The sequence below is a fragment of the Mauremys reevesii genome, linkage group 3 (assembly GCF_016161935.1).
Source record: "Mauremys reevesii isolate NIE-2019 linkage group 3, ASM1616193v1, whole genome shotgun sequence".
NCBI lineage: Eukaryota > Metazoa > Chordata > Testudines > Geoemydidae > Mauremys > Mauremys reevesii.
In genome coordinates, this window is record NC_052625.1 from 205084488 (window position 1) to 205111545 (window position 27058).

Consider the following 27058-nt stretch of genomic DNA (forward strand, 5'->3'; position numbering starts at 1 on the left):
CTATGCTGCAGTTCTATACTGACCACAATGGCAGTCGAGCCTGGGATTGTTGAACCTGGAGGTCCACAAGAGTCTGCAGCTTCTGTGCTTGCTGACAGAGAAGCTTCATTATGTCCTGGTGCATCTCTCCCCCCCCCCACCCCACCCCTTTTCCTGTGCCTCTCTCCTGTCTGCCCTTTCCTTCTCCATACAGTCTGCAATATTCACCCTCTAGGGCCTCTGTTCAACATCTGATGCAGCACTGGCTTGCAGGATCTTGCAGATCACGTCCTCCCACATCCTCTTTTCTCCTCCTCCATACTGGGTTAGTTGTTCTACTGGTGTGGAGGCCATACCCCTCAAGACCACAATGGCCACACCTACAGACAAAACTGAGGTACCACTGTCAACACAGAAGGAACAAGAAGTGAAACTTAAGATTCAGAACTCCTCTCTCGAGGGAATTGCTCAGTTGCATGAAACAAAGTATGGGGTACTGGCACTTCATACTAGCACCATTTTCCACAGGTTGTGGTGGCTTTAGTTGATAGAGCACAGCTGCTGCAGGCATCCCAGAGCAACTCAGGCCCATATGCTGCTAGCCTGTTTATGGCAATGGTACCTGCCGAAGTTATTGCCAAATGACATGGGAAAGTGTCCTATCATGGAGGAAGAAATAAAGCTTCCATCCCTAGACCCCTTTGGGAGAGGATTTCAGGATACCTCCATGGAAGATCTCTCAGGAGGATTCAATGGACATCCCCGTGTACGTAAACTGCTCTGCACTGCCTCCTCTGCCTGACTCTAGAGGGCAATGAAAGCAGATAGCAACTCTACCCCTCGTTGTTGTACCTCTGAATAACTTAATGAAAAGTCAATAGCTGTGTCCTGCTAAGTTGGGGGTGCCATCACTGTAATGGGAAATTTACTTACACTTATCCAAGGTTCTTTCCCATTCCAGGCTTGCCTCTGCAGGATTGCAGGGACTGACTGGACTGCAGTAGAATCAAAAATAGATCCCAGCTCTTGGCACAGCTGGATCCCCCCACCCCCAGTCACCTGTCCCACAGTCATCCTCCTTGCTGTTCGTGGTAGGGGCCTGTGACCCTGGTTCCTCAGAGGTACCCAGGGTGGTGGTGCGATCTCCATCAAGTGGCAGATCTGCAGCTTGGCACCAGATCAACTGCTGGCCTCCCAGGACTTCTGATACATCTGCCGCAGCTCCTAGGCTTTCACACAGCACTGCTGCTGGTCCCTGTCATACTCCTCCTCCTGCATCCTCTGAGCAATCTGCTCATAGATGTTGATGCTTCTACAACAGGTTTGGTGCTGCCCCTGCACAACCTATTTTCCCCACAGGCCCAGGAGAAGCAACTGCTGTCTATTCCAAGCCAGAGCAGGTCTGGAGCATGCAGCTGGCAGGATCGGCTAGGCAATTACATAAAACAATGGAGAGCAGATAGAGGGGTGCTGAGCAAGATGGACAACCAAGGAAAGCCATTTAAAAACTGTGAAGGTATTTTAAGGGGGGAGGCTTCTGGTCCACATGACCTCTGGGCAGTGGGGTTCACAACTGTGACCAGGTCTGTCAAGCATTGCAGGACAGCTGCTGGATGTCTGTTAGGGTTGACAAAAAACAATGCATCTACACTCATGCAGCACTGACTCTTGTATGTAACCATGGCTCAACGCCACTCAGGGAGCTGGTGTTACTATGTCAACATAACAGGGTACTTATATCAGTGGGAGACAAATTTAAGTGTGGCCATGTGCACAACTAGGTTGATGCAAGGCAGCTTACTTTGACCTAACTTTGTAGTGAAGACCAGGCCTTAAAGACTGATCATTTCAGCAGAAACTCAGTTAACATACTACTTTCACAAGTCCTTCCGCTTCCTAGGTGCCAAAACCCAGCTGTGCCAAAAATTCCCATCTCAGCTGCTAATGCCTCCTGGGAACTTCCATGAAGCAACAGTCACTCACACATACAATTCCACAGCTAATTAAATGGGTCTTGCTTCAAATTTTAGGTTCAGCTGGCTGCCAAGTATACAGGGCTTACCTATAATGGATCATGTTACATATTCTCCTACACTGTCTTTAGTGCCCATTTCCTCTTGCCTCTGTGCCCACCCAACTCTTCCTCTCCCTTCCCCACCAGTTATGTGTGTCTCTTTGCCAATTTCTCCCCCAACAAAGCTTGTAACTTTAATTATTTCATTTCTGGGACTGCCTCATCTTCACTTGCTTATTCCTAGGACCTTTATCTCACCAAAGCATAACAGTATTCATCTCCAAGTATACTCAGTGCTAAAAAGTCATGATTTTCTGTTGCTTTAGGTTTTTTGGGGGAGAAGGGGTTGCATCAGATAAAGCAGCTTCTCCTTTTCCTTGAGGAGCAGAAAAAGCCAGACATCATCTCCATTTAACATGTGGAGCAATAGTGACCAACATATCAAAGAAGGAGGACTATCAGAGAAAGGAGAACTTCATGGCTGAGTTGGTCTGACATCTTAGATTTCTCATTGAGGAAATACTTAATTCTCCCCTCCAAATAAAGACTTGACTCACTAGAAATTAAGCCATTTTAGATTTTCATATTGATCAGTCTGTTCCTCTTAATCAGATCCCCTGTGTAGTTCTACCGACTTCTACTGGTTGACATTCTTGCAATGAGGGCAGAGTGGCATTACATAACTGGTGTCAGTAAGCCCTGTAGGGAATTTGCCATCCAGTAGTATGAAACACTGTCAAGAACGTGCTTGGTTCCCACAAAACTGAACTTAACATTTAAGAGATCTTTCCTTCTTTGCAAAACACATTTAGCTTCCATGATGGAGAAACCCATAAATATGTAATTTGTAGTAGGACAGGTACATTTCACCAAGTATAGAAATTACTATTATTCTTGTATCATGGTTCTTACTACAACAATAGCTGCTACCATGGCAGGCCACACGTGTGTTGGTAACCACTCTTAACAGTAGAGCCAGTTTATTGGAGAAAGGCACACACCTTCACCCGATCTCTTGAATGCAGAAAAGAACCCTAAACTTTTTTTTTTTTTAAATAAACTTTAGAAGTTTGTTAGCGTTAGAATTTTAACTCTGAACATGTGTTTCAGGGAGCAACATTGCCAGTCAAAGTTCTGACCATCAACAAATTCTCTACCTCATAGGGCAGAGGTATGGCATACACAAACCAGCCTGACAGCTCCATCCTCACTACCCTCATCTGTCACCTTGATAATAAGAGTTACTATGGTAGCATATTTGCAAGGGAGAAACCGCAAGTCTCAACAGACTCAGTTCTGCAGGGTCTACTTTCAGCAGCATGTTGGACCTGTAATACAGCAGGTGCAGTTAGAGCAGAGGATGGGATCTCATTGGCATTGCTCACCTCATCTATGTTTCTGAGCCATTTGCTGATGTTTTCAAAGCTTTTGCCATTAGTGATGTCATACACTAGCATAATTCCCATGGCGCCTCTGTAGTAAGAGGTGGTGATGGTGTGAAATCGCTCCTGTCCTGCTGTGTCCCTGTGAATAGCAAGCAATATAGTCAGTATTTAAAACCCAAAATGTGTATACATTGGAGGCATGTTCTAGATAAGAGTGGGGACGTCTATGTTAGACAAACAGAAGTCAAATCTAATGCACATTTATTTCTATATTTGAAATAGCATGGAAACCTGCAGTACTGTCAGTGACATTCATTGGTTGGTACTGTTTAAGCACCTATTTAGGTAGATTCCAAGACTCTTCTCTTCTCCCGCCCGCAGAGGCAGCCAGAAGTGAGTGTGGCACGAAGACAGAAGAAATGCCTTGAAGCTCACAAGGTACAGCAAGACTGGATTTAAAAAACACATCTTTCCTAGGCCACTAAGCTAGCCACACAGTTCATCAAAAGAACCAAAGACAAGAGACATGCAGGTACAGTTAAACAGCCCAAGAACCTAAAAGCGGTGGCTGAAGTTACTAATGACCAGAATAGTAAGTTACACCAGTTTTTGTAGCTTATTATTTCAGACCATAATCAAATCTCTTTCCAAATCATACAAAAAAACATTGCTAACATAACATTTCTTGTTGGCTTTCACAACAGATCAACATAAAAGTTAGATCTGAATTATATAAAGTGAAGCACTAGCAGCAGTAGAGATTCTTGTAAGCCGTGTTGAGTAATTTAAGTTAAAAAAACAATACAATAAAATGCATAAGAGCTACAGGCATCCCCTGGGCCTGGTATTTACATTCTAGTTTGCCAAAGAGGGACATGTAAGGTTTCTACTGGAAGCCTATGTCACACTGATCGTAATCTTTGCAAAATGTAAGTACAGTTAATATGTAAGGTGTACACACACACACACGAAGGAAATTGTTCATAAGGCCTTGTAGCTAATGGCAGATCACTCAGAGGTAGCATGATGCCTTAAGTCAGATTCCACTAGACAGGAAATGGGAGACATTTATCTCCCATTGTAAGAGACAAAATGATCAGCCAGAGAGTCTATTTGCATACTGAGTCAAACACTGATGAAGAGATTGTGGAGACTTCAAGTGGAAAATTAACAGGAAGAGGTATGGGAGGAGTGGGGAACGGACCCTATTTTAGAGGTGAAGAACAAAGGATTGGTCTGGTACATCTAGGAGTGCAGAAAGACATCCTGGCACTCTTCATTTGTGGGGGGGGGGGGGGAGAGGGAGGGGAAAGGAAGCTGCCAGCTGGCTGGGGCTCACGAACGAAGCGTCTCAGCCATGCTGGTTGAAAAACCAAGAGACTTTGGGGTCAGCTGTACCTTATTCAACAAGACGGCATCTTGTTAGTTGAGTTTAGGCTCTACGAGTGTTGATTTTATATGTAACCATTTATTTCCAATATTTCTGTTTTCTATCATATGAATCACTACTCTGTAAAATATAGACTTATAATTGCTTTCTCTATAAATGTATTTAAGAGCTATGTTCTGAGATTTAACTAGTAAGCTGTGGTGTACTGTTCCTTGGGGAACAGTGGGTCTGGTAATTCTGTGAGTGTCCTGTAGAAAAGAGGCTGGACACCACAGGGGGTGAAGGATGTGGGGTTGGAGAGTGCCTATTGCTAACCTGCATAAGGGACAGTGGAGCCGGGGTGAGCTGAGAGGGGAGTGCTTGTGTTGTCTGTGGCTGGGAGAATAAGGGAGCTGACCCCTGGCAGGCGCAGCTAAGGGCAGGTGGTAGCGAGGTGCCTCACAACCGTGGGTACCCCTGGGAAGTATCACAAATACAAATATAGAATGCGTGAACTGGAAAAACAACGTTCCTTAAAGATTTCCAAATCTTGATAAGAACTTGAATACTGAGGAAAACCTTAGTATCTAGTCAGTCTGACAAGACAATCTAGTTCAAGAAACAGAGTAGAAACCTGTGGATGAAATGATCCATTCAGCATAGACAGAATAATTGTCAATTGATGCCAATGACTAACCAGTCAACCAAGCTGCAATGAAAAGACGCTCCTTTTTCCCCTGAACAGTTACAAGGTAATGATCATGCAGGTAATGGTTCAACATGCTGAGTCAATGAGTTAAATTTAAAGATTTAAGGTGTTTTTTTGGGGGGGGGGGGAGGGGTTTAAAAGTGGTATTCAAGTCAGCTTGAGGTTCTACAAAAGTCAATTAGAAATTGTGTGCTTTCAATTTCTAATGAACTAAATCATAAACACTAGGGGGCTGGTTTGTTTCAACATCACTACTAACGGTCTTATTTGACTTCTCCAAAAAACTGTTATAGGTAAAAATATTGAAAATTAAGGCCCTGATCTTGCAAACTTACATGAATGGTCTTATTGACTTTAATGGGACTTCTCATGCATTTAAAGTTAAAATAACATTTGAGGCATTTTTGTTTTGAAGCAACAAAAACTGACACCAAATTTTAGCGCATATAATTTTAGCCCCTAAGGCTGCAGTGTTAATGGAAAGTTTAGACTTTCAGTACATTATTAGTGCAAACTCTTACACGTGTGGTCACATTTTTCAAACAGAAGCTTAAAGTTATGCTCCTAAACTCTTAAGAGGTGGGATTTTTCAAGGGCACTTAAGTGACAAGCACAAGCCCCACTGACCTTTGGATAAAACTATTTAGTTATAGTTAATATCCCTTCATCAATTTCTATAATTAAGCCTCATGCGTCAAGGCATTAGCCTCTCTTAAGGCATGTCTTCTCAGCAGTTACCTGGGCTCTTATCCGGGGTTCAGCCCAACTCCCCCTACCATCCAAATAGACTTTTGACCTAGATTTGGAGGTGCTTTAAGATCAAGCTAGCTTATGTGACTGGAGGTATAGGTTAGAACTCAGGCTTGGGTTTAACAAGTTAGAACCTGCCCACTTTGCAATCAGGATACAGGTAAAAAGTTGCCTGGGTGCTGATGTTCCTCCAATGTGCTTCCCACAATTCCATCTGGAGGGCAGACAACTGGTTGGGAAAGAATCCCAGTGTCTCAATACAAAAAAAACCATGGGATATATCCCCAGACACACAAGTGAGAATGCAGAAACAGTAACATCGCTAGGGCTTTGTTGTGGAGATGCTTGCACCCGGGCAAGGCTAATGTGGGTACCAAATCCCAGGGTTAACTATCCAGTAAAGACATCCTCAGAGGCCATCTAATCTGCCCTCCACGTTACCCCACATCTTCCTACTACGGGGTTCTTACAGCTTCTTATGAAGCATTTGGTGCAGGTCACTCAGACATTTCAGCTTTCTTGCCCTGGAGGAAGTTCAATATAGCTGTAGGTGCCACTGCCTGCAAATAAAGCATGAGCTATTTGCTATGAGAACACAATGGAGAACCTACATTGTCTTTCAGCACAGACAAATGTTTTAAATGAAGCTTAGTAGAAAAAAGTTTAAGTAAAATCTGAAAATTCTAACTGGAAGCTATAGAAATAAGCAGAAAAACATCCACTTTAGCAACAGAAAACTGCATTCACAAGTGTTGAAAAAGCTGGCTGAGAGGCTTGCCAGACCATTAATGATGATTTTCAATAAGCATTGGAATACCAGGGAAGTTCCTGAAGAGTGGAAGAAAGCTAAGCTGTGCCAATATTTAAAAAGGGTAAACAAGCGACCTGGGTAATTATAAGCCTGTCAATTTGACATTGGTCCCAAGCAAGATAATGGAGTGACTCATACGGGACTTAATTAATGGAGAATTAAAGGAAAGTAATATAATTAATGCCAGTGAAGATGGGTTGATGGAAAATTGATCCTATAACACTAACTTGATTTTTTTTTTCCAGATGAGATTACAAATTCAGATAACGGTAATAGCACTGATGTGATATAACACTTCTGGAAGGCATTTGACTTGGTATTGCAGATTTTGATTAAAAATCAGAATGATATAAAATTAGTACAGCATACAATAAACAGATTAAAAGCTGGCTAAAGGAGAGTAAAAATGTAATTGTAAACTAGGAATCATTGATCGGGAATGTTTCCAGTAGGATTCTGCAGGGATCAGTTCTTGGCCCTACACTATTTAACATTTTTATCAATGATCTGGAAGAAAACCAAGTCACTGATCAAGTTTGTAGATGATACAAAAGTTGGGGGAGTATTAAATAATGGAGGACAGATCACAGATACAGAGCAATCTGGATTGCTTGATAAATGGGACACAACCAAACAATATGCATTTTAATAAAGCTAAATGTACAAATCTAGGAACAAAGAATGTAGACCATACTTACACAATGATGAGGGACTCTATCCTAGGAAGCAGTGAGACAGATTGGGGGGGTAGTGGTGGATAATCAGCTAACGTGAGCTTCCAGTGCTATACAGTGGCCCAAAAGGGATAACGTGTTCCTTAGATGCATAAATAGGAGTAGTGCATAGGAATAAGGAGGTTATATTACCTCTGTATTTGGCATTGATGTGACCTCTAATGGAATACGGTGTCCATTTCTGGTGATCAATTATCAGAATCCTTCTTGAATTGTGAAGAGGGTTCAAGGAACCATGAGAATGATTAAAAGATTAGAAAACATGCCTTATATAGCAAAAGACTCAAGGAGCTCAATCTATTTAGCTGAACAAAGTAGTTAGGGATATTTGACCAGTCTATAAGTATTTATAGAGATGACAAATATTTGATAATTGGCTCTTCAATCTAGGAGACACAGATAAAACACAATCTAATGCCTGGAAGTTGAAGCTTGTAGCCTGATCAGGGGGTGGATGGTGGGGTGTAAAAAACTATAAAACAGGGCAAAAATTGAAGAACTAGCAATATGTACATAAAACTGGTTTAAATTAAAGAACGAGTATCAACTGATTTTTATAAATGATTTTTATCCATCCTGATTTAGTTTGTACTTTAGGGCTGTCAAACTATGTAAAAAATTGTAATTAAATCGTGAGATTTAAAAATAGTTAATATTAATCACAGTTTTAATCACACTGTTAAATAGAATACCAATTTAAAATTATAAATATTTGTGGAAATTTTTTCAAATGTACTGATTTCAATTACAACACAGAATACAAAGCGTAGGGTGTTCACTTTATATTATTTTTTATTACAAATTACATAGGGTGCTTAGTTTTGTTTCATTAAATCTAGTTTTTCTTCATCTGGATTTTTCAAGAAAAAACATGGGTTTTCAAGATGGGAGAAAATCCTGTTCCAGATGATTACTTGGACCAAGACCCCTTTGTTGTTTCCATCTATTTTACAAAAATGTACAATATTGAAACTACACAACCCCTTTGGTTGTATTTATCTTTAATAAACTAGGTAGTTTTCCTTCCTGACATTTTTTAAATTACGATTCCATATTCCCCCTTTCCTCTCCATCAGAATATACAGCAATGTGCAATTTTCAGGCTATTTGAGGAATTTCATTCCACTGGTTGAAGACACAAGCCTATATTCCCCCAAACTTATTTTGACAAACGCATTCTTAAAAAGTAAGTGATGTTATACAAGAAAGTTGAATACCTACTTCTACTTGGGAGTTAGTGCTGCCACTATCAAGTGCTCTGGCCAACTGAGTCACTAAGTAGCACTCTTTAAAATAAACTGCTTCCTGCCTGATGAGCCATCTTTCTTATCACAAAGTTAAAAGTCTAAACACAAGTTGCACAAGTCACATTCCAGTGAACATATGGCCTGCTTAGCAGCTGTTGTCTTGGGAGTGGGACACAGGTCTGTAAATAAATAACGTAATAAAGTACAGCTAGGCGTTTAAATGCAGGATGTGGCAATTAAATATAGTTGTGTTATACAAAGTGATGTCTCTCAACCAAACATATTACAGCAGCAGTCACCACTGATAAGAGATGTATTAACCTGGAAAGAAACTCACTTTTACAGATAGCATCAAAACAAAGTCCGAAATAAAGCAGAGAATATCATGGGAACCCAATCCATTCCAAAAATAGCTTATCCTTTGATTTTGATCCTTTACTATTGTGTTTTTTCAAATTAGATCATAACCATTTTGAGGCAGGGACTGTGTGTTTGTACAGTGTTGTGACATAACTGACATGAACTGTGACTGTCCAGATCATTGTTGCAACCAAGGTCCTATAGCTGCACCAAATCTTGTACAAAGGAGGTCAAGTAAGGTGTCTATAGAAAGGTTGTAATTTTCTGGTTATGATTAGGCTGTCTGTATGCATGTATCATTTTTGTATTTGAAGTTATGAATATTGGCTATGTACCTGTATCTCAATGTGTCTGATTTTAAGTAGCCCCAGTAAAGCATTTGGTCAGCTTCTTGAGAATGGCCACTTACTTAGAATAGTCCTATCAAGAAACACTTAACTGACAATGGACTTTGGGAGACGCCAATCTACATCTGAGCTTTCCTGGGAACGGTTCAAACTAACATGTAAACAATGGCGGCGGCCTGCAAAAAGCTGAATCATTCATGGATATTTGACTTGCCCAGGTGACTACAAACTCTTGTTGCTGTGACTTTGCACAGAAGAACAAAGTGGTTTCTGCCTACAAGAGAGAATATAAAAGGCCCTTGAAACCCCTCCATTTTGTCTTCAGCTGGCTCAAGAGATGGCCCCTCCACCCCAAAGAGATGCCTGAAAGAAACTGGAACAAAGGACCGTAACTACGGGGGTGTGAATGATTGCTGGACCCAGGCCATAAACCACAACACTGGTCTGACAAGGATTGGACCCAGACTAGGAAGGAGTCTAGTCTGTGAAAGGGACATCTGAGGGTGAGATTTACCTGTATTCAGTTTCCTACTGTATTAGGCTTAGACTTGCATGTTTTTGTTTTACTTTGCTTGGTAACTTACTTTGTTCTGTCTGTTATTACTTGGAACCACATAATTCCTACTTTATTAAGTATAAAAACTCACTTTTGTTTATTAACCCAGAGTAACTGATTAATACCTGGGGGAGCAAACAGCTGTACATAAATATGGAGATATTCCTCTCTCATAGAACTGGAAGGGACACCGAAAGGTCATCAAGTCCAGCCCCCTGCCTTCACTAGCAGGACCAAGTACTGATTTTTGCCCCAGATCCCAAGATGGCCCCCTCAAGGATTGAACTCACAACCCTGGGTTTAGCAAACCAATGCTCAAACCACTGAGCTATCCCTCCCCCATCTCTCTCCCCATCAGTGTTACAGAGGGCGGACAATTTATGAATTCACCCTGTATAAGCCTTATACAAAGTAAAAAAGGATTTATTTGGGGTTTAGATCCCACTGGGAGCTGGGTGTCTGGGTGCTCAAGACAGGAACACTTGTTAAGCCATTTTCAATTAAGTCTGCAGCTTTCGGGGTGCGGATCAGACCCTGGGTCTGTGTTGCAGCAGATTAGCATATCTGGCTCAACAAGACAGGGTTCTGGAGGCCCAAACTGGCAGAGAAAATGGGCTCAGAGGTAGTCTCAGCACATCAGGTAACAATCCCAAGGGAGACTCTGTGACGGAACCTGTCACAAATGTACAATACAAAGGGCCCAATCTGGACTAGACCCTCTACGTTCTATAGCAACTATAATTTATCCTTACTAAGTAGGAACATTTGCTGCTTCCTACTTAGTATTTCAGTGAAATACTTGTTTTCAGTGAAAAATTGTACACAGTAAATTAAGTGCTCCTGGAATTCTACTGAACATAAAATCTATTGCAAGACAGTTTCAATGTACTCAGCTTGCACTGAGAAAAATCAGCAATTTGTATTACAGGGATCAAATCCACACAATTCTATAATATTATTAGGTTATACCCATCAGGACTGGCCAATGTCTAGGGTTTTTGGGAGGCCATTATAGAAAGTTGTACCAGGTAACATTGTTGCCAAACTGGAAGAGACCAAGCAAGAAGTTAACAGCCTCCCCCACCTACTACAGATAAGTCTCCCCACCACCACCCCAACAGGTTCTCCTCATTCCCCTAACCACCTTCAGCTACCAAGATATTATCTAGTCCAGGGGTCAACAACCTTTCAGAAGTGGTGTGTTGAGTCTTCATTTATTCAATCTAATTTAAGGTTTCGCATGCTGGTACATTTTAATGTTTTTAGAAGGTCTCTTTCTAGAAGTCTATTAATATAACTACACTATTGTTGTAAGTAAATAAGGTTTTTAAAATATTTAAGAAGCTTCATTTAAAATTAAATTAAAATGCAGAGCCCCCTGGACTGGTGGCCAGGACCCTGACAGCGTGAGTGCCACTGAAAATTAACTTGCGTGCCGCCTTCGGCACCCATGCCATAGGTTGCCTACCCCTGATCTAGTCCATAAGCCTTTCAGAGAAGAACTATTTTGTATATTTGTATTGTTAGATCTAGAAAATGAAGTCTCATTGTACTAGGTGCTGTAAAAATACTGAGGCTAAATTCCTCAAGGCAGGGACTAAGTAGACAAGACAAAATGAGCGGTAGGGGAAATTGGTAGAGTTCAAATGACATGCTCAAAGTTACACACCAGTCAGGGCCAGAACTGGAAATAGACTCCAGCTCTTCCAAATCCCAGCACAGCAATCTAAGCCACTAAATCAGACTGCTTGGAGTTTTGTCCTGTCTTGTTTTAGATTTCTGTAGAACTAGGCTTTCCACCTCTGCAAATATTACTCCACATTCTTTCACCTCGTATCTGCTAAAAGTTTTTTTCCCAAAGACATCCTGAATCTTTAAGAAGTCATCCCATGACTTTGTTATAGCCCCTCATTCTATTTTTAAAGTGTAGCTGTCCCTTTCTAGAGGCTCTTCATTGTCAAGAGGGTTGAATCTACAACAGCTTTTAGAACCTACTTCTTTAGCTGAGGTAACAAAAGCTCATGATTTTAGATCCAAAGATCCCCAGGCTGTAGTCATGGCCAGCATCCACAATTCTTCTCCTTAAGGACCTTATTTTTTGTTACTCCTAAAAAGTTTTGCCTTTATTGCATTACAATATTGAAAACCCATGTCTAGTTTGCAGGCCAACATTCCTATGTCTCTTTCAGCATTACTGTTTCATAATCTTCTCTCTCTTCAGTGAGTGTCTTGAATTTCCCCATGACGTATTATCTGGCATTCTTCCAAGTTGCATTCCATTTTCTGTCCATAGTTTTTAATCTCTTTAAGTCACCTTGATACTTCAATTCACAACTCTTCCCTATTTTATTATCTGCAAACTTAAAGTCCCGTTTTTACCCTTTGCGTTCATTAGATTCTGCTCTAGTGGGCAGCTTTACAAATTGAACCTTGTTAGACACCTTCCCCTTCACAATATTCCTTTTATTGTTAGCTTGTTCTCCAACTCCTTCCAATCCAAGTGATAATGCCCTCACTGAAACTGTTCATTTAGATTTACTTTTGACTACAGAGATGCTCAAGTGATTCAACAGGGATTAGTGTTTCTTCATCCACTAGCTTTGTATTTCTATCTAAAAAGGCAATCAACTTTGCCTGGTATAATCTGTTCTTTGTAACAACTGTTGCTTATTGCTACTGACCCTGTTATTCTGGATATGTTCAGAGGTATTCCTAGAAGATAAAGGACATTTTTTAGGCAAAATGCTGAAGACATGGTGTGTACAAAGAGGTGATAACGTTCAAGATACAAAGCATGTTAATTAGCAGGGTCATTGGTTTATTGGGTTTACATGTGGTGCAATAAATATTAAATTGACTGAATTTCTATAAATTCTTCCCAACATAGACACTTCCCTCTGGCTAGAACACAAGCAGCATGGTAATACCTTGAACCTGAAAAGTGTTGTGTGCCAACTTCAATCTTTATAAGCAACCCTATAAGGTAAATAACTGTTTTCACTTTGTCCCAGAAAATGCAAAGAAAAATGTACACTCCATATTCTGGTGCAAATTCTGTTACAGCTTACACAGAAGCAGAAGACAGCAGCCGTGAAAAGGAAACAAGATTCACTCTAAAATAATGGTACACAGACAAAAATTCAGGAACGAACTAAAATGCCTCTGCTAAAGCAACAAGTGGAAGTGAAGTTTTAGGCTCCCTCCCTCTCCTCACCCATCTTACATGCATTAATCCTGAACGGTGCATCCCTTTTGACACAGCCTGGAGTTGGTTAGGGCTGCATCAGTTTCATATGTTTATGCTCTTGCTGACAAAGTCCTTTGCCGTAGGAGCAATACAGGCATGGATGGGAACATTAAAACAGGAATATGAAAGTAAAAGGCCATTACCCTGCTCTGCAGAATCACCAAATTCTTCTTTAGCCTGTACTGCAAAGCAGGGAAGTGGGCAGATTAATCGGAAGTTAGACAACCAAAGGAGCAGAGAGTGCACCTGGCTGAGAAAAGGGAGCCCAAGCAAACTGACCAGAGAAGGCTGCCCCTAGACTGTCAGTACCCAAATAAACTATATCATCTTTATCCCATCCTATTTTTTTTTTTAGGAAAGCTACTACATATGAAAGAACCATCAGTTAGGGTCAGAGTGGACGGGAAAAGCCGCTTCCTGAGGAAGTGTGTTTTTTTTGTTTTAAATATAGTTTTCTTTACATGGGAGTTTGTATTAAAAAGCTCACCAGCCAATTAAGTATTTATGCTTTACATGTCTTATTATGGTAAGATATTGTGTAGGAGGCCAAACAGAAAAATTATACAGACATCTTACAAATTCTTGGTGATGCAGAAGTCTGCAGGTATTACCAGAATTACTGATTTAGTGTGTCCCCAGTCATGGCCTTATTTGATCTACACAAATTTAAGTTATAAAATACAAGCCAATTCCGCATACTATAAACTAATACAGTTCATTGTTGAAGAATCAGTTTTAAACACCTCCCACAAAACCATGGACTATCAGCGGTCCCAGTTTTCAAACATTCAGAGAAGAGAAAAGTAATATGAATTAGTACTGTGCTTCTAACCCCTGCAAAGTTTTAATCACTTAATTTTTCTTGTTTCTAACTGCTGTCATAACCTTTACGAAAATTCCATAAACCTATTGATGAACCTTCATCACTGTATCAGAAACACACAATGCATTCATGACATTATACTTGAGATAGGCAAAGTACCTAGACGGAAATCTCTACTGATTTTAATGTTCTCCTCCTACTTTCTGAAAAAGAAAGTTAAGCAACAATGCATATGGATATTCACATAAGGCAATCCATCTTGATAGGACTAGAAACCATTATGTAGTTTAGCTCAGCTAAACTCTCTTAGGAACCATATCGTAATTATGTTGGCAGTACAAGTTCTAGGATGTTACTTACCATATCTGAAGCTTGATCTTCTTTCCTTGTAATTCAACTGTTTTGATCTTGAAGTCTATCCCTACGAAACGAAGGAAAAAAGCTTTAGAAATACTTCTTTAAAAAAAAAGTTCCACATTTGGACAGACTTGTCAGACACTGTTCTAGGCAGAAGGAGCAGGTTTAACTAACAAGGCAGGGAAGATGAGGACAGTGGAACCTTTTCTACACTTGAGATCCACCAGTACAGCTTGACTAGTAGCTGCACTGGTGGGAGCTTTCTTGGCATACAAGACCCCAGAGAGAGTGGTCTAGCTATATCAATTTTAAAAAGCTGCTTGAAGGTGATTAGCAAAGGATTTTAAAAGTTTTGAAGGCAGACCAAGTTTTCATATTAGAAATATTGTTCTGATTTTGCTGGAGAACTTCTGGGAGGTCTTGGGATCTTGGAGTTTTAACACCTTAACTGAAATAGCCAAGAAGTACTGCATTAAACAAAGACTTCCTTTATTCAAAAGGCTAATAATTCAAGTCATGCAGGTGTTAAACAGCTATTGAACAACAATGAAGCGAATTTTAGTCAACTGCACACTTTCACTCTTGGCTCTTGTGAGATCACCATTTCACTAGCTCTGCAGCATAATATCTAACCTAGTCAGAACCTGAGTTTCTAAAGTAAAACAGATCAGAAACTTTAAAACCAAGAGATATTACATAAAATATCAAAGCTACAGAATAAGGACAAACTTATTTTTCTTTGCTAGTCATATTCAAAGTAACCCACTTTTTACAATTATAAGGCCTTCACATTTGTTACAAGGTTAGCCTAAAAAGTATGGTCTTGTCTGGACTACTGCTTTCACTGTTTCTTTAACTTACAGAATTCTCCACTGTAGTCTCTGGGCACTGACTAGTATTAGAAATATGGATGATTTAACTTTTGATACAAGTTATTATGTAGCACTGGATATTTGTTATTGCAAAACCCAAGGTATATCACAAAGTCATTTTATACACATTCCACTTCAGTTATTCGTTTTATGACATGCATATACTGCTGACTTTCAACTAGTCACACTCCAATACAAGTGATCTCCTCTGGAATGGCTTTTGAAACTGGACACTGATTTAATGGAGCCTTGGGTAAAACACTTCTGTTAGGACCACCACAAGTCATCTTCAGCAGTAAAGTGGGAAGAGGTTTGGGGGGGGGGGTTGTTTTGTTTTTGTTAAAACAGCAACTAGAACTAAAAACTGATTCAGAGATTAAGTTATGGCAAAGGCATGAGTACTTAGCTTTGAAACCAAGTGTAATTCTGACATGTTTGGCAGAGAAACCTAGTCACACTGAAGGCTTCAATCTTGCTTGGTGATTATGTTCATATTCCACCAGAGGAAAGCATTCAGACCAAGCCGATACTGACCAATAAAGTTATTCAGCATAAACACTGAATTGGAGTACTAAAAAAAGTTCCAAGGTTGCTAACAAAAAAAACTCCACATCACACACTCCCCAGAGTGTTTCAGAGATATCAGGTTCAGCCTGTCTGCATATGAAGGCAGACATTTAAGGGAGAAGAGCCAGAGACTTCAAAAATCCACTAGGGACTTTTCCACTGCTAGTAGATTTGATGTGGAAGGTTCTCACACTAGAATAATTGGCCACAGGAAGCCTAACGCATGACTGCTTAAGTTTAGGTTTGGTTTATACTTGTGGTTCTCCCTGCAACTAAAATAAGGAATAGAGGGCAAAAAAGTGAAATAAAAATAAAAAAGAGGGAAACTAAGTGCATTCAAATCCATGAAATCTGGTTGGGAAAGCTCCCGGACTAGATGCACTGGAAGTCTCCAGAAGGACAATTCCTCTAACACTGATCTTGGCAGTTGATTTAAAAAAACAAAACCAAAAAACCTCCAAAAAGACTATTTTGTTCAAAAGAAAAATTTGTAAACTAAATTGCAACCCAAAAAAGTCATACAAGATTCAGGTCATAACAATTGGGTTTTTTCCACATTTCAGTTTACAATTATTGAAATCTAAACTCATCTTGACAAGAAACTTGTCAGTTGAAGGAGCAGAAGTATTTCACTGAAATGCATATAATAGCTGGTACAAATTATCTTTCACTCCCTATTGTTCTAAGGATGGAACAGATTTTATCTTAAGCATCAGTATTGGAGGACATGAGCAGAATCATGGTCAGTGTTGACACAAGCTGGCATGGATCAATAGTATTTTTAGATCATCTCCTATGGATGGTAGGGCAGTCAAATCCAGAATTTCTTCATGCGCAAAGTGAGTTTTCGCTCCAATAGTCTCTCACTACAAATTTGCATTAATACCCACACATTGCATGCTACCTGTGTGTGTTAAGAAACTTGAACTGTGACACTGACATCTCATGCAGTACTTTTTGATAAATTTATTCAATCGTTCTTCATGAGCAAAACAGCAAGAAACTGGAAGTTCCACTTGCAATTCCCCACAAGAGGATCTTAGCACTCCTTGTACCTGGCTTTCCGTGAATGCTCATGTTCTGTGCTGCATTACAAGTTAATTTACACTACTAAAAATCATCAAAATGTCCCAGAAGATCAGCAGCTATGCTGTGCGTGTTACATGCACTCCATTATACACCATCTGCTCAGTTAAGCAACTAGCACATTTGTTGTTGGTTCCTTATAAGTTAGAACTGCCTATCAAAACCTATCAACTTCGCATAGGAACCATCAAAAAATAGTCAGTTTTAGAATTTGATATCTCTGAAACATGTTCCAAAAGAATACAGCTTTGAGATTAACCTCACCTGGCTGCTCAAATTTTACCATCTTTGCTAAGTAGAAAAGCGATAAAGTACACTGATCTTGAGCATTAGTCATTTCAAAAGAACCGAAAATGCTTGCGGGGGGTGGGGTTTAAAGGATATGAGAACAATCCACACTTTGGTAACTTAAGACCATATCACAATATTCACTGCATAGCCACTGAGATCACAGTAGGAATAGATTTTAGGTTTGTTTCTGGGTAGGAATACAGAAATGAGTTATTCAGAGTGCTGTGTTACACATTAGTGGATAAAAGATATTACTTAGGCAAAAAGGGCCACCTATCTTGTTACACTGCATATTTGTCTAACAACTCAGTGTCACCTGTTTTCCCAACCTGAAGACTGTAGGAGAATTTGACAAGAGACAAGGCTTCTAGACGAAGGCATGCAGCCTCTTAGAGTTAAATGGAATACTGTACTTCATACTTACACAATGTCTGCATGTTAAGTGTTCTGCTTTCTCACTGCAAAGATAAAGTTAGACTCTTGCAAATTTTATCATTTGTCCTAATATTTATTTCGTGTCCAGTAACTTATTTTAAAGTCTACCAGAATTGTCTACAGAAGCAGATCCTCTAGGAAAAGCCAAGTAGTCACAGACTCCCTGAGGAAGGCTAAACCATTCCGAAGCGGAGGAGAAGCAAACTAATTTTGGTAGTGGAGAAGTTTCCATATTACTGAGAACAGCACCTTAACAGGAACTCAGATACTTATAAAAGGGCACAGTACAAGACCCAGATAGTAGGGTCTGGTGAGAGCACACTCATGAGACCCTTTCCTCTCCCCACTTTTGAATGTTTTAGTCCCCTCTCAGACACTAGAAAGAAGCTTGAACCACTCGCAATCATGGGCTAACAGTGCAACAGAAGTATTTTTCAACTACCAATTACAGCTTCAAAGATTAGGTTTAACAAGAAAAGGACAAAGTGAGCATTTGTTTTGGCTTTGTTACCATTTGAATGTAAAAATAGCTGTCTGAGACTATGTGCAGCATAAAAATCTTAGAGGTAAAAAGCCTTTCTGAGGCAGATTTCAGCTACCCATGTATTTTTTGGAAGGTCTTTAGTATGTTAAGAGAGTACAAGTGTATACACATGCCTCAATGGACCTGTTGTAGTGACTATATTCCATTTAAACCCCTGCACATTTGCTTTAGACTCTTTATAGAAAGCACACTGGCTTAACTGAAATGTAATGTATAGATTTCTTTTAAAAAATAACCAATCCCCCCTCCCCCCCAAAAGAATTTTTAAAACCACAGCTTCTCCCCAAGTTTTAGCAATTTCAAACAATTTGCTGGATAAGTGACTGAGGCAGACTGTTTCATGAAAGTTGCCATAGGTTTTAGGTTCCAGATTTCTGCAAAGTCATAATCGGGGTGAAAATCAGTTTAAAAGAGCAACCCAGGGCAACTTACATGCAGAAAACTGGGACAGATGTGCTGAATTTAAGTCTGTTTCATAGCTATCTACACTAACTGAAGAAAAAACAAATTTAGTGTTTTAGTCCTGACAGCCATGGACATACCAGAGAGGCAGTGGGATCTATTTAACTGATATTTAATTTAGGTTTAGGTTTCAAAGTTCTACTGTGTATCAGTTTAGCAGAAACAGCTAACTAGTGCTCCCAAAATTCCTCCATGTGTCTCCATGCTAGAAGCTAAATATCTCCTACCCATTTGCCAAAACTCCCAGCTTTTCCTTCCATCCAACGATTTCTGATGCAGTTATGCTCTGTCAATACAATCTCTGTGACATATAAAATTGGAAGTGGAGAGCATATCAGACAAATCAACCACCATGTTTATAGTTAATTTCATAATTCAGACACTTCTAGAAAAATCTAGATGAAGTTGCCACTACATCTGACTGTGCTGCATCAGAATGCCACAGATTAAAGGGAACCAACTCCACAGTTTAGGGAAAGCTACATGGGCCTCAGGATGCTGTCACAAGGCCTATTTGAGATTTAATTCACCTGAATATATTGGCCTTTGGTTGTAAACTGAAGTCAGTGAAACTGGCCTGGGGCTGGAGAACAGCATGCCAGTTTCCCCTTGAAGATTCTGCTACCTTTGGAAAAGGCTGCATCTGATAGAGGAATTCTGCTTAAGGAAGGTCTCATGGGTGAGCTCACTCAAAAAGCACTCCACTGCTAGTCACCGAGTTGTTACATACTTGGGAACGCCTTTTCCAAGAATATCTTGTGCCTTATTTTATGCAGAATATTTTAAACATTTACTTTTAACTAAAAAACCCAATCTAAACATGGTAGTCCAGGATTCTGAACTGCAGCTTCATCAAGCTGTAAAAGGGTAGTTAAAAAGGACATTAACTTTGCTTTATTTCACCTCGGAAGAAGAGCAAATGACTAAAACAGAATTACAACCTAAATCAGTTTGTGCTAAGAAAGGCCACCACTCAGAAAGCCACTGATTTTCTGACAGAGCTGCTAGACAGAACTGTAGGCAATGCGTTTGTTATTTAAATTCTACAAGTATCTGCAGGTATAATACTGAAAGCAACTAAATCAGGATAGGACATCTTCATATACTGTTTGAATTCAGTTACTTTTTTAAAGTTATATCGTCATTTACCCACTCTAAGCACATATCATACAAGACAAAGCATTAAGGTTAAAAAAAGTTTAGCAATTTAAAAATGAAGTAGTGACAATATTTAGGCAGAGCATGCTATCTTAATTCTGTCCTACAGACTGACTGATCACATGCAGTCCATCACATGCTGTTCTCCCACAGAACCTCCAATTCATTCATTCAGGTTGGATAATCAATATTTGTTACCCTCACTAATGTGTGGCCCCATAACTCCTTCACCACCCAACGTGATCTTTTCTGCAAGATCTAAAACTGACTGCACAAGAGGCAGAGATAAGCTGCCCATGGAACCTTAATTTAGCTATTTTCCTAAATTAAAGTGGCAAAGAATCCTGTGGCACCTTATAGACTAACAGGATTCTTTGCTGCTTTTACAGATCCAGACTAACACGGCTACCCCTCTGATATTTAAATTAAAGTGGTTCGCTTTGAAACCTTCATAATTTTCATGTAGTTTTTTTGTATGGAATTCTACACTGACAATTGACTTCCAGAAGCATAAGGACTGAACAGCTTCTAAACCACTGAAAGCCTGATACAAGACCAGAACCCAAAAACATAGTAAGCAGTTAGTCTTTGGGATCCATTATCTGCTCTTTTAGTAAAGCTATATTGTATTTGTGCCTCTTAGCTCAAAAAGATCTGGAACCCTGTTGATAAGAAGCATCAAAGCAAAAGTTCTACTACAGATATCCTAGACAGTGGGTGTCTTCCCAAAAGCAGGAGGCAAGAATCCTGGATGTTACGTGGAATTCTGCTATTCCCATATGCTGCAAAGGTCCATGAGAACCTAAAGTGAGTCACCTCAGCAACTCAATTCCTTGCAAGCAGAATAAGGTGCAGTCAATCCCAGAATGAAGGAGATGAGAAGTGCTAGTCTCACCCATCTCTTAGAGCGCTACTGGATGATGTCTGACAACTGTGCTCCATTGGCTGGGGAGTGTTGGGTGAATAATTAGGAGGAAGCCAAAAATCTTCAGCCACATATCAGATCTCCTGGGAAACTGATTGAGAACACTCAGCTATCTCCATATTAGGAAAGAGAATTCCCATTAAAAAGAAGAAAAAAAAGTATCTTATAACAGTCTCTCCCCAATTCCCTCCCCCAAACACAAAGGATGATATATTTAGGATCTAAAAATGAGACTCGTCAAATTTGGTTATAATCTTGACATCCAAAGGAAACCTTGTTGGCATAAGAGTATAGTGTCTTACAGGGTGGATAAAAATCAGTTATTTTAAAAAAATTCAACAAAATTTGATTTTTTTTATTTAAATCCAATTTTTTTGATAAAATGCTTTTTGAGAAAAAGATAGGTATATCTCCATATGCCTCTCACTCATTCAAAGCAAACAGTAGCTGTGTTTTTTTGATAAGCAGCCCCCAAAACGGAGCTTTGAAAGGGCACTTCCTCCTCCGAAGTTCACAAGAAAACAAGAGAGGACACTTCAGTTAAGAGGATTATGGGGAGTTTCCGGAGGTCAATCAGTGCATAATAACCTTACTTCCCATTTGCACTGGAGCAGCAGTGTCTCAGCCAATACGCAACAGCTGTTATTCCTCTCGGGGAGGTGGAGTACCAGCAGCTGTAGCCGCGGAGACAGCACTGTACGTGCTTTGCCAGTAAGGACGGGGAGTGAGGTACAGCGCTGTGGGAGGCTTTATTGCGCTGTAACTGGCAAGTGTAGCCAAGGCCTTAATGCAGAGTAGCTAGTGCATTTTAAATTCACTCCTTGTCTACACAGTAACCTTAGCGAATAGGCTTGGACTGGGAGTCCTATGGTCTTGGTAATCCTCAGCTCTCCACCTGACTAGCTCTTAACTCAGGCATATCCTTAAGCCTCTGAGCTTCAGTTTCACTTGTGGGAACCAAGGCCAATGCTACTACATCTTCCTAAAGTATTTAGCTCAATAGATGAAAGTGTGCTAACAAAGGTATAAGCAATTGAAGCCAACAGGTGAATTTGAACAGACAGCATTGCAATTAAAAATTTATAAAGATAGTGGAGTAGCTGGGTCTTCCTGACAGTCTTATTGGATAAGTAGCAAGATGTTATCAGCACCTTCTTTGACATCTCATCCAAACAATGGCCTCTCCAATAAGTCAGTGCCCTTATTCTGAAGCACTGGGTCTAAGAGGCACAGTAACACCTACCAAATCACACTGCTTCCTTCAACAAACATTCCTCTCAAACATTAGAGAAGCATAGTAGGTAAACTGTGCAGCCGTAAACCACGAGAACTGGCAGCATTTCCATTGTCAGCACTCCAAACTGATTTATTTAAATGTTTGATCTGTGCTGAGAACTCTTCAAAGAGTAGAAAAAAATGCCAACAACCAGATGTCACCTGTTTTGTTACCATCTTTAACCTGTCCCAAAATGTGAAATTAGGGAGAAAATAGGGATCCAAGGGATTCATCCAGGTCTTTAATTTACGAATGACTAGTGGTTGAAGGCCAATGTGTGTGTAGTGCCCTAAGGGCTAGCATGCTAGTTTGTTGACATTTCCTCACATTTTAAGGCAAGGCTTCCCAAACGTTTTCATAGCATAGATAACCTGCTGGAGAAGTCTTATGCATTACCTCCCTTTCAAGCCACCTATACACTACAGAGCACATAGGAATACCACACCATGATCAAAATGTCTCAGTAATCTGGAGTCTTTAGTGGGCTACTAATTTTAGTCAATGAAAAGGGGAAGGAAGTCTTGTAGTGTTGTTTTCTGAATATCTAGGAATCCACAACGAAAAATAATTTGAGAAAAACCTCCATAGAGTGTAAGCTTCCTAAAAATAGAGCTTTTCTTTTGGGAAATGCCCCTTGCTTATCAGGGATTGCCAGCTTACGGCGGTGTGACGTTATGAGTGCAATATAATATCTCAGTGAAAGGTGACAAGGCCAGAAAGAGTTGAAGGTTGTGGTAACCTGTATCTGAACTGTTTAATGGATAAATTATCCTGTGCTAATGGCCATGATGTTTAGGAGAAGGAAAGTTAAGCCTATTGTTTTCTTATTGTTTTTGAAATGTACAAAAACCCTGGGACACGATCCTTCTTCATCTCAGATCTGCTTTGGGTTTCAAGAGGGGGAAACTAAGCCACAAGGTTTGAGATCTCCAATCACTGACTGGAGTCACCCTGAATATGGACATTGGACTATAACCTATGGACTATTTCTAAAAGGACTTTTGGCAACTACAAGCTCATCTCTGCTATGTACCTGAACCTCAAGAATCGAATTCAAGTCTGTATGTATATAGAGTGTTGATCTTTTAACCAATCTTTTTAAATAAATTTTAGTTTAGTTAAAAAGAATTGACTATAGCGTGTATTTTGGGTAAGATCCAAGTTATGACTGGACCTGGGTATGTGACTGATCCTTTGGGGTTGGAAGAACCTTTTCTTTTACATGATGAGAAGATTCAGTTATCTTCATATGTTTGACATGTGTGTCTGGATGGAGGCCCGAGGCTGGGTACTTTAAAGGAACTGCATTATTTGGACTTCTGAGTAACCAGTGAGGTCCTATAGAAGCTGTTTTGTTCTGGCCTGGTAAATCAAAGTATTGGAATATCCACCAGTGTTTGGGGTTTGTTTGCCCCATTCTGTTTGCAGTTCACCCTGATTGAGTGATTTCAGCTCCCATGGGCAGCATCATCACAGGGGGATTGCCTTTTGTCCCCACAGGAAGTTCAGATTTTAAGTTATTGCAGACTCATTTGCATACTTCAGATCATTCCGATATCCTCCAGGATTGAATCCTAGATTTGAAAGAATTACCAAGAAAGCCATTTTCTACATGTTTCAGAAATATTGGAATAATTTTGCTTACTTTCCGCTATTTGTATCATTTGCGGTAGTGTAGCAATTTGAGTCATGTATTTATTCCATGGGGCCTGTAAGTGTTTCTTCCCAGAGATACTGTACTGATATTCTAAGCAGAGCTGTCAGTGGATCCTACAAAATTAAGGGCTCGTCTACACTGGCACTTTACAGCGCCTCAACTTTCTCACTCAGGGTGTGAAAAAACACCCACCTGAGCACTGCAAGTTTCAGCGCTGTAAAGTGCCAGTGTAGACAGTGCACTAGCACTGGGAGCTATTCCCCTTGTGGGGGTGGAGGTGCCGTGACTACACAAGCCACATTAAAGCACTGCCGCAGCAGTGCTTTAACATTGCCAGTGAAGACGTGCCCTGAGAGGGCTTAATACTACTCAATAAAAGCTCGTTTGCAGTTGCTTATTAAAAAAACTTTGCCAGACTTTAACCATTTTGAGACACCTTGGAAGAGAGGCACAAATTAGCTGCCACCTATTAAAAAAAAAGGTTAAGTTTAGGCAACTTGCTTAACATGACACAGGAAGTGGGTAGCAGAGAAAAATCGCATTCTCCAGGAAAGCACCTCCCCCATCTCTGGTATTTATATGCCCCCCATTACAGTAGTATTGAGCATGCAAAAACATAGCAGAAATCAATTGGTAATTTGAACTTCACAAGTTGAAATTGATAATATACAATTTTGCAGTGTGGCATAAAGTAGTTGAAAGAAATAATACTTCACTCTGGTTATACCCCACCTCCATGCTAAAATTATTAACACAAAATTTTAATATGAAACTTGATGCAATGTCTTCTCATGCATGTACGCCACAACAGCACAAAATGAAATTTGGCTGACAACATTAAAATGAAAATTTTCCCTCACAAGTGACTTTTCCAAAGTTCTGCTGCACACCTGTTGAGAATCAGAATTGCATAGGTCTGGAAGGGACCTTGAGAGGTCTCTTCTAGTCCAGTCCCCTGCACTCAAGGCAGGACAAAAGTATTTCCTAGACCAGTGGTCCTCAAACTGTGGGTCATGGCCCAATGGGGGAGGGGGTAGGCACACAGAGGAATGTTTGGGGGGAGTGCAGTGGGGGCACCGAGGAATGGTCGGGGGGTGTGGCGGAGCCCAGGCCAGCCCCCACGGGGGTGGGAGGGAGCGCCACCAGTCCAGCTCTGCCTCAGCCCCAGCCAAGGCCCTGGCCCCAAACAGATTACATTACGGGTACAGAGGGCGCAACATAAAGAAGTATGGGGGACCATAGTTCTAGACCACAGAAAGTTAGATAATGGAGATTCCACAATCTCCCTGAGCAATTTATTCCAGTGCTTAGCTATCCTGAGAGGTAGGAAGTTTTTCCTAATGTCCAACCTAAACCACCCTTGCAGCAATTTAAGCCCATTGCTTCCTGCCTATCCTCAGAGGTTAAGGAAACAATTTTTCCTTATAACAACCTTTTATGTACTTGAAAATGTATGTTCCTTCTCAGTCTTCTGTTCTTCAGACTAAACAAACCCAATTTTCAGCCTCCCCCCAATCTTCCCTCATAAGTCATGTTTTCTAGACCTTTAATCATTTTTGTTGCTCTTCTCTGAACTTTCTCCAATTTGTCCATATCTTTCCTGAAATGTGGCATCCAGAACTGGACACACTACTCCAACTGAAGCCTAATCAGTGCGGAAGAATTACTTCTCATGTCTTCCTTACAATACTCCTGCTAATACATCGCAGAATGAGGTTTGCTTTTTTTACAATGTTACACTGTTGACTCATATTTAGCTTGTGATCCACTATGACTCCCAGATCCCTTTCTGTAGTCCTCCTTCCTAGACAGTCATTTCCCATTTTCCCTAGGTGGAGTACTTTGCATTTGTCCTTATTGAATTTCATCCTATTTTCTTCAGACCATTTCTCCAGTTTGTCCAGATCATTTTGAATTCTAACTCTATCCTCCAAATCACTTGAAAACCCTCCCAGCTTGGTACTGTCCGCAAGCTTTATCAAAAAGTGTACTCTGTGCCGGCTACTACACTTTTTGGTAAAAAACAAAACAGTCATTTAACACTTCTACCATTTCCACATTTTCTGTTATTGTTACCACTTCCCTCATTGATTAACGGGCCTACCATGTCCTTGGTTTTCCTCTTGCTTCTAATATAATTTGTTTTCTTGTTACCCTTTATGTCTCTAGTTTGTGTAACCTCGTTTTGTGCCTTGGTCTTTCTAATTTTGTCCCCACATGCTTGTAGTATTTGTTTATATTCGCCCTTTGTAATTTGACATAATTTCCACTCTGTAGGACTCTTTTTTGCATTTCAGATCACTGAAGATCTTCTGGTTAAGTCAGGGTGGTCTCTTGCCATACTTCCTATCTTTCTTAGACAGCGGAATAATTTTCTCTTGTGCCCTTAATAATGTCTCATTGACAAACTGCAAACCCTTTCCCCTTTGACTTGCTTCCCATGGGATCTTACCAACCAATTCCCTGAGTTTGCTAAAATTTGCCTTCTTGAAAACCACTCTTTACTGTAGAAGCAGCAAAGAATCCTGTGGCACCTTATAGACTAACAGACGTTTTGCAGCATGAGCTTTCGTGGGTGAATACCCACTTCTTCGGATGCAAGCCTTGGCTGCAAAACGTCTGTTAGTCTATAAGGTGCCACAGGATTCTTTGCTGCTTCTACAGAACCAGACTAACACGGCTACCCCTCTGATACTCTTTACTGTGCTGTTTTCCCTCCTACCATTCCTTAGAACAGGGGTAAGCAACCTATGGCACGCATGCCGAAGGCGGCACATGAGCTGATTTTCAGTGGCACTCACACTGCCTCAGTCCTTGCCACTGGTCTGGGGGGCTCTGCATTTTATTTCATTTTAAATGAAGCTTCTTAAACATTTTTAAAACCTTATTTACTTCACATACAGTAGTTTAGTTCTATATTATAGACTTATAGAAAGACCTTCCAAGAACGTTAAAATGTATTACTGGCACGCAAAACCTTAAATTAGAGTGAATGAATGAAGACTCAGCACACCACTTCTGAAAGGCTGCCGACCCCTGCCTTAGAATCATGAACTCTTTCACCCAAGCTGCCTTCCACTTTCAAAATCTCAACCTG

General features: G+C 40.4%; 1 protein-coding gene across 2 annotated transcripts in view; it reads right to left on the reverse strand.

Moving 5' to 3' along the window:
• Positions 1-27058, reverse strand: part of RAB10 (RAB10, member RAS oncogene family) — a 55024-nt gene that overhangs the window by 9298 nt on the left and 18668 nt on the right. For both annotated transcript variants that reach the window (XM_039529214.1, XM_039529213.1), the window contains 2 exons: positions 14692-14752; positions 3379-3517 (listed from right to left, as the gene is read on the reverse strand). In XM_039529214.1, coding sequence (XP_039385148.1) covers positions 3379-3517; positions 14692-14752 — 200 coding nt within the window. The remainder of the gene's footprint in view (positions 1-3378; positions 3518-14691; positions 14753-27058) is intronic.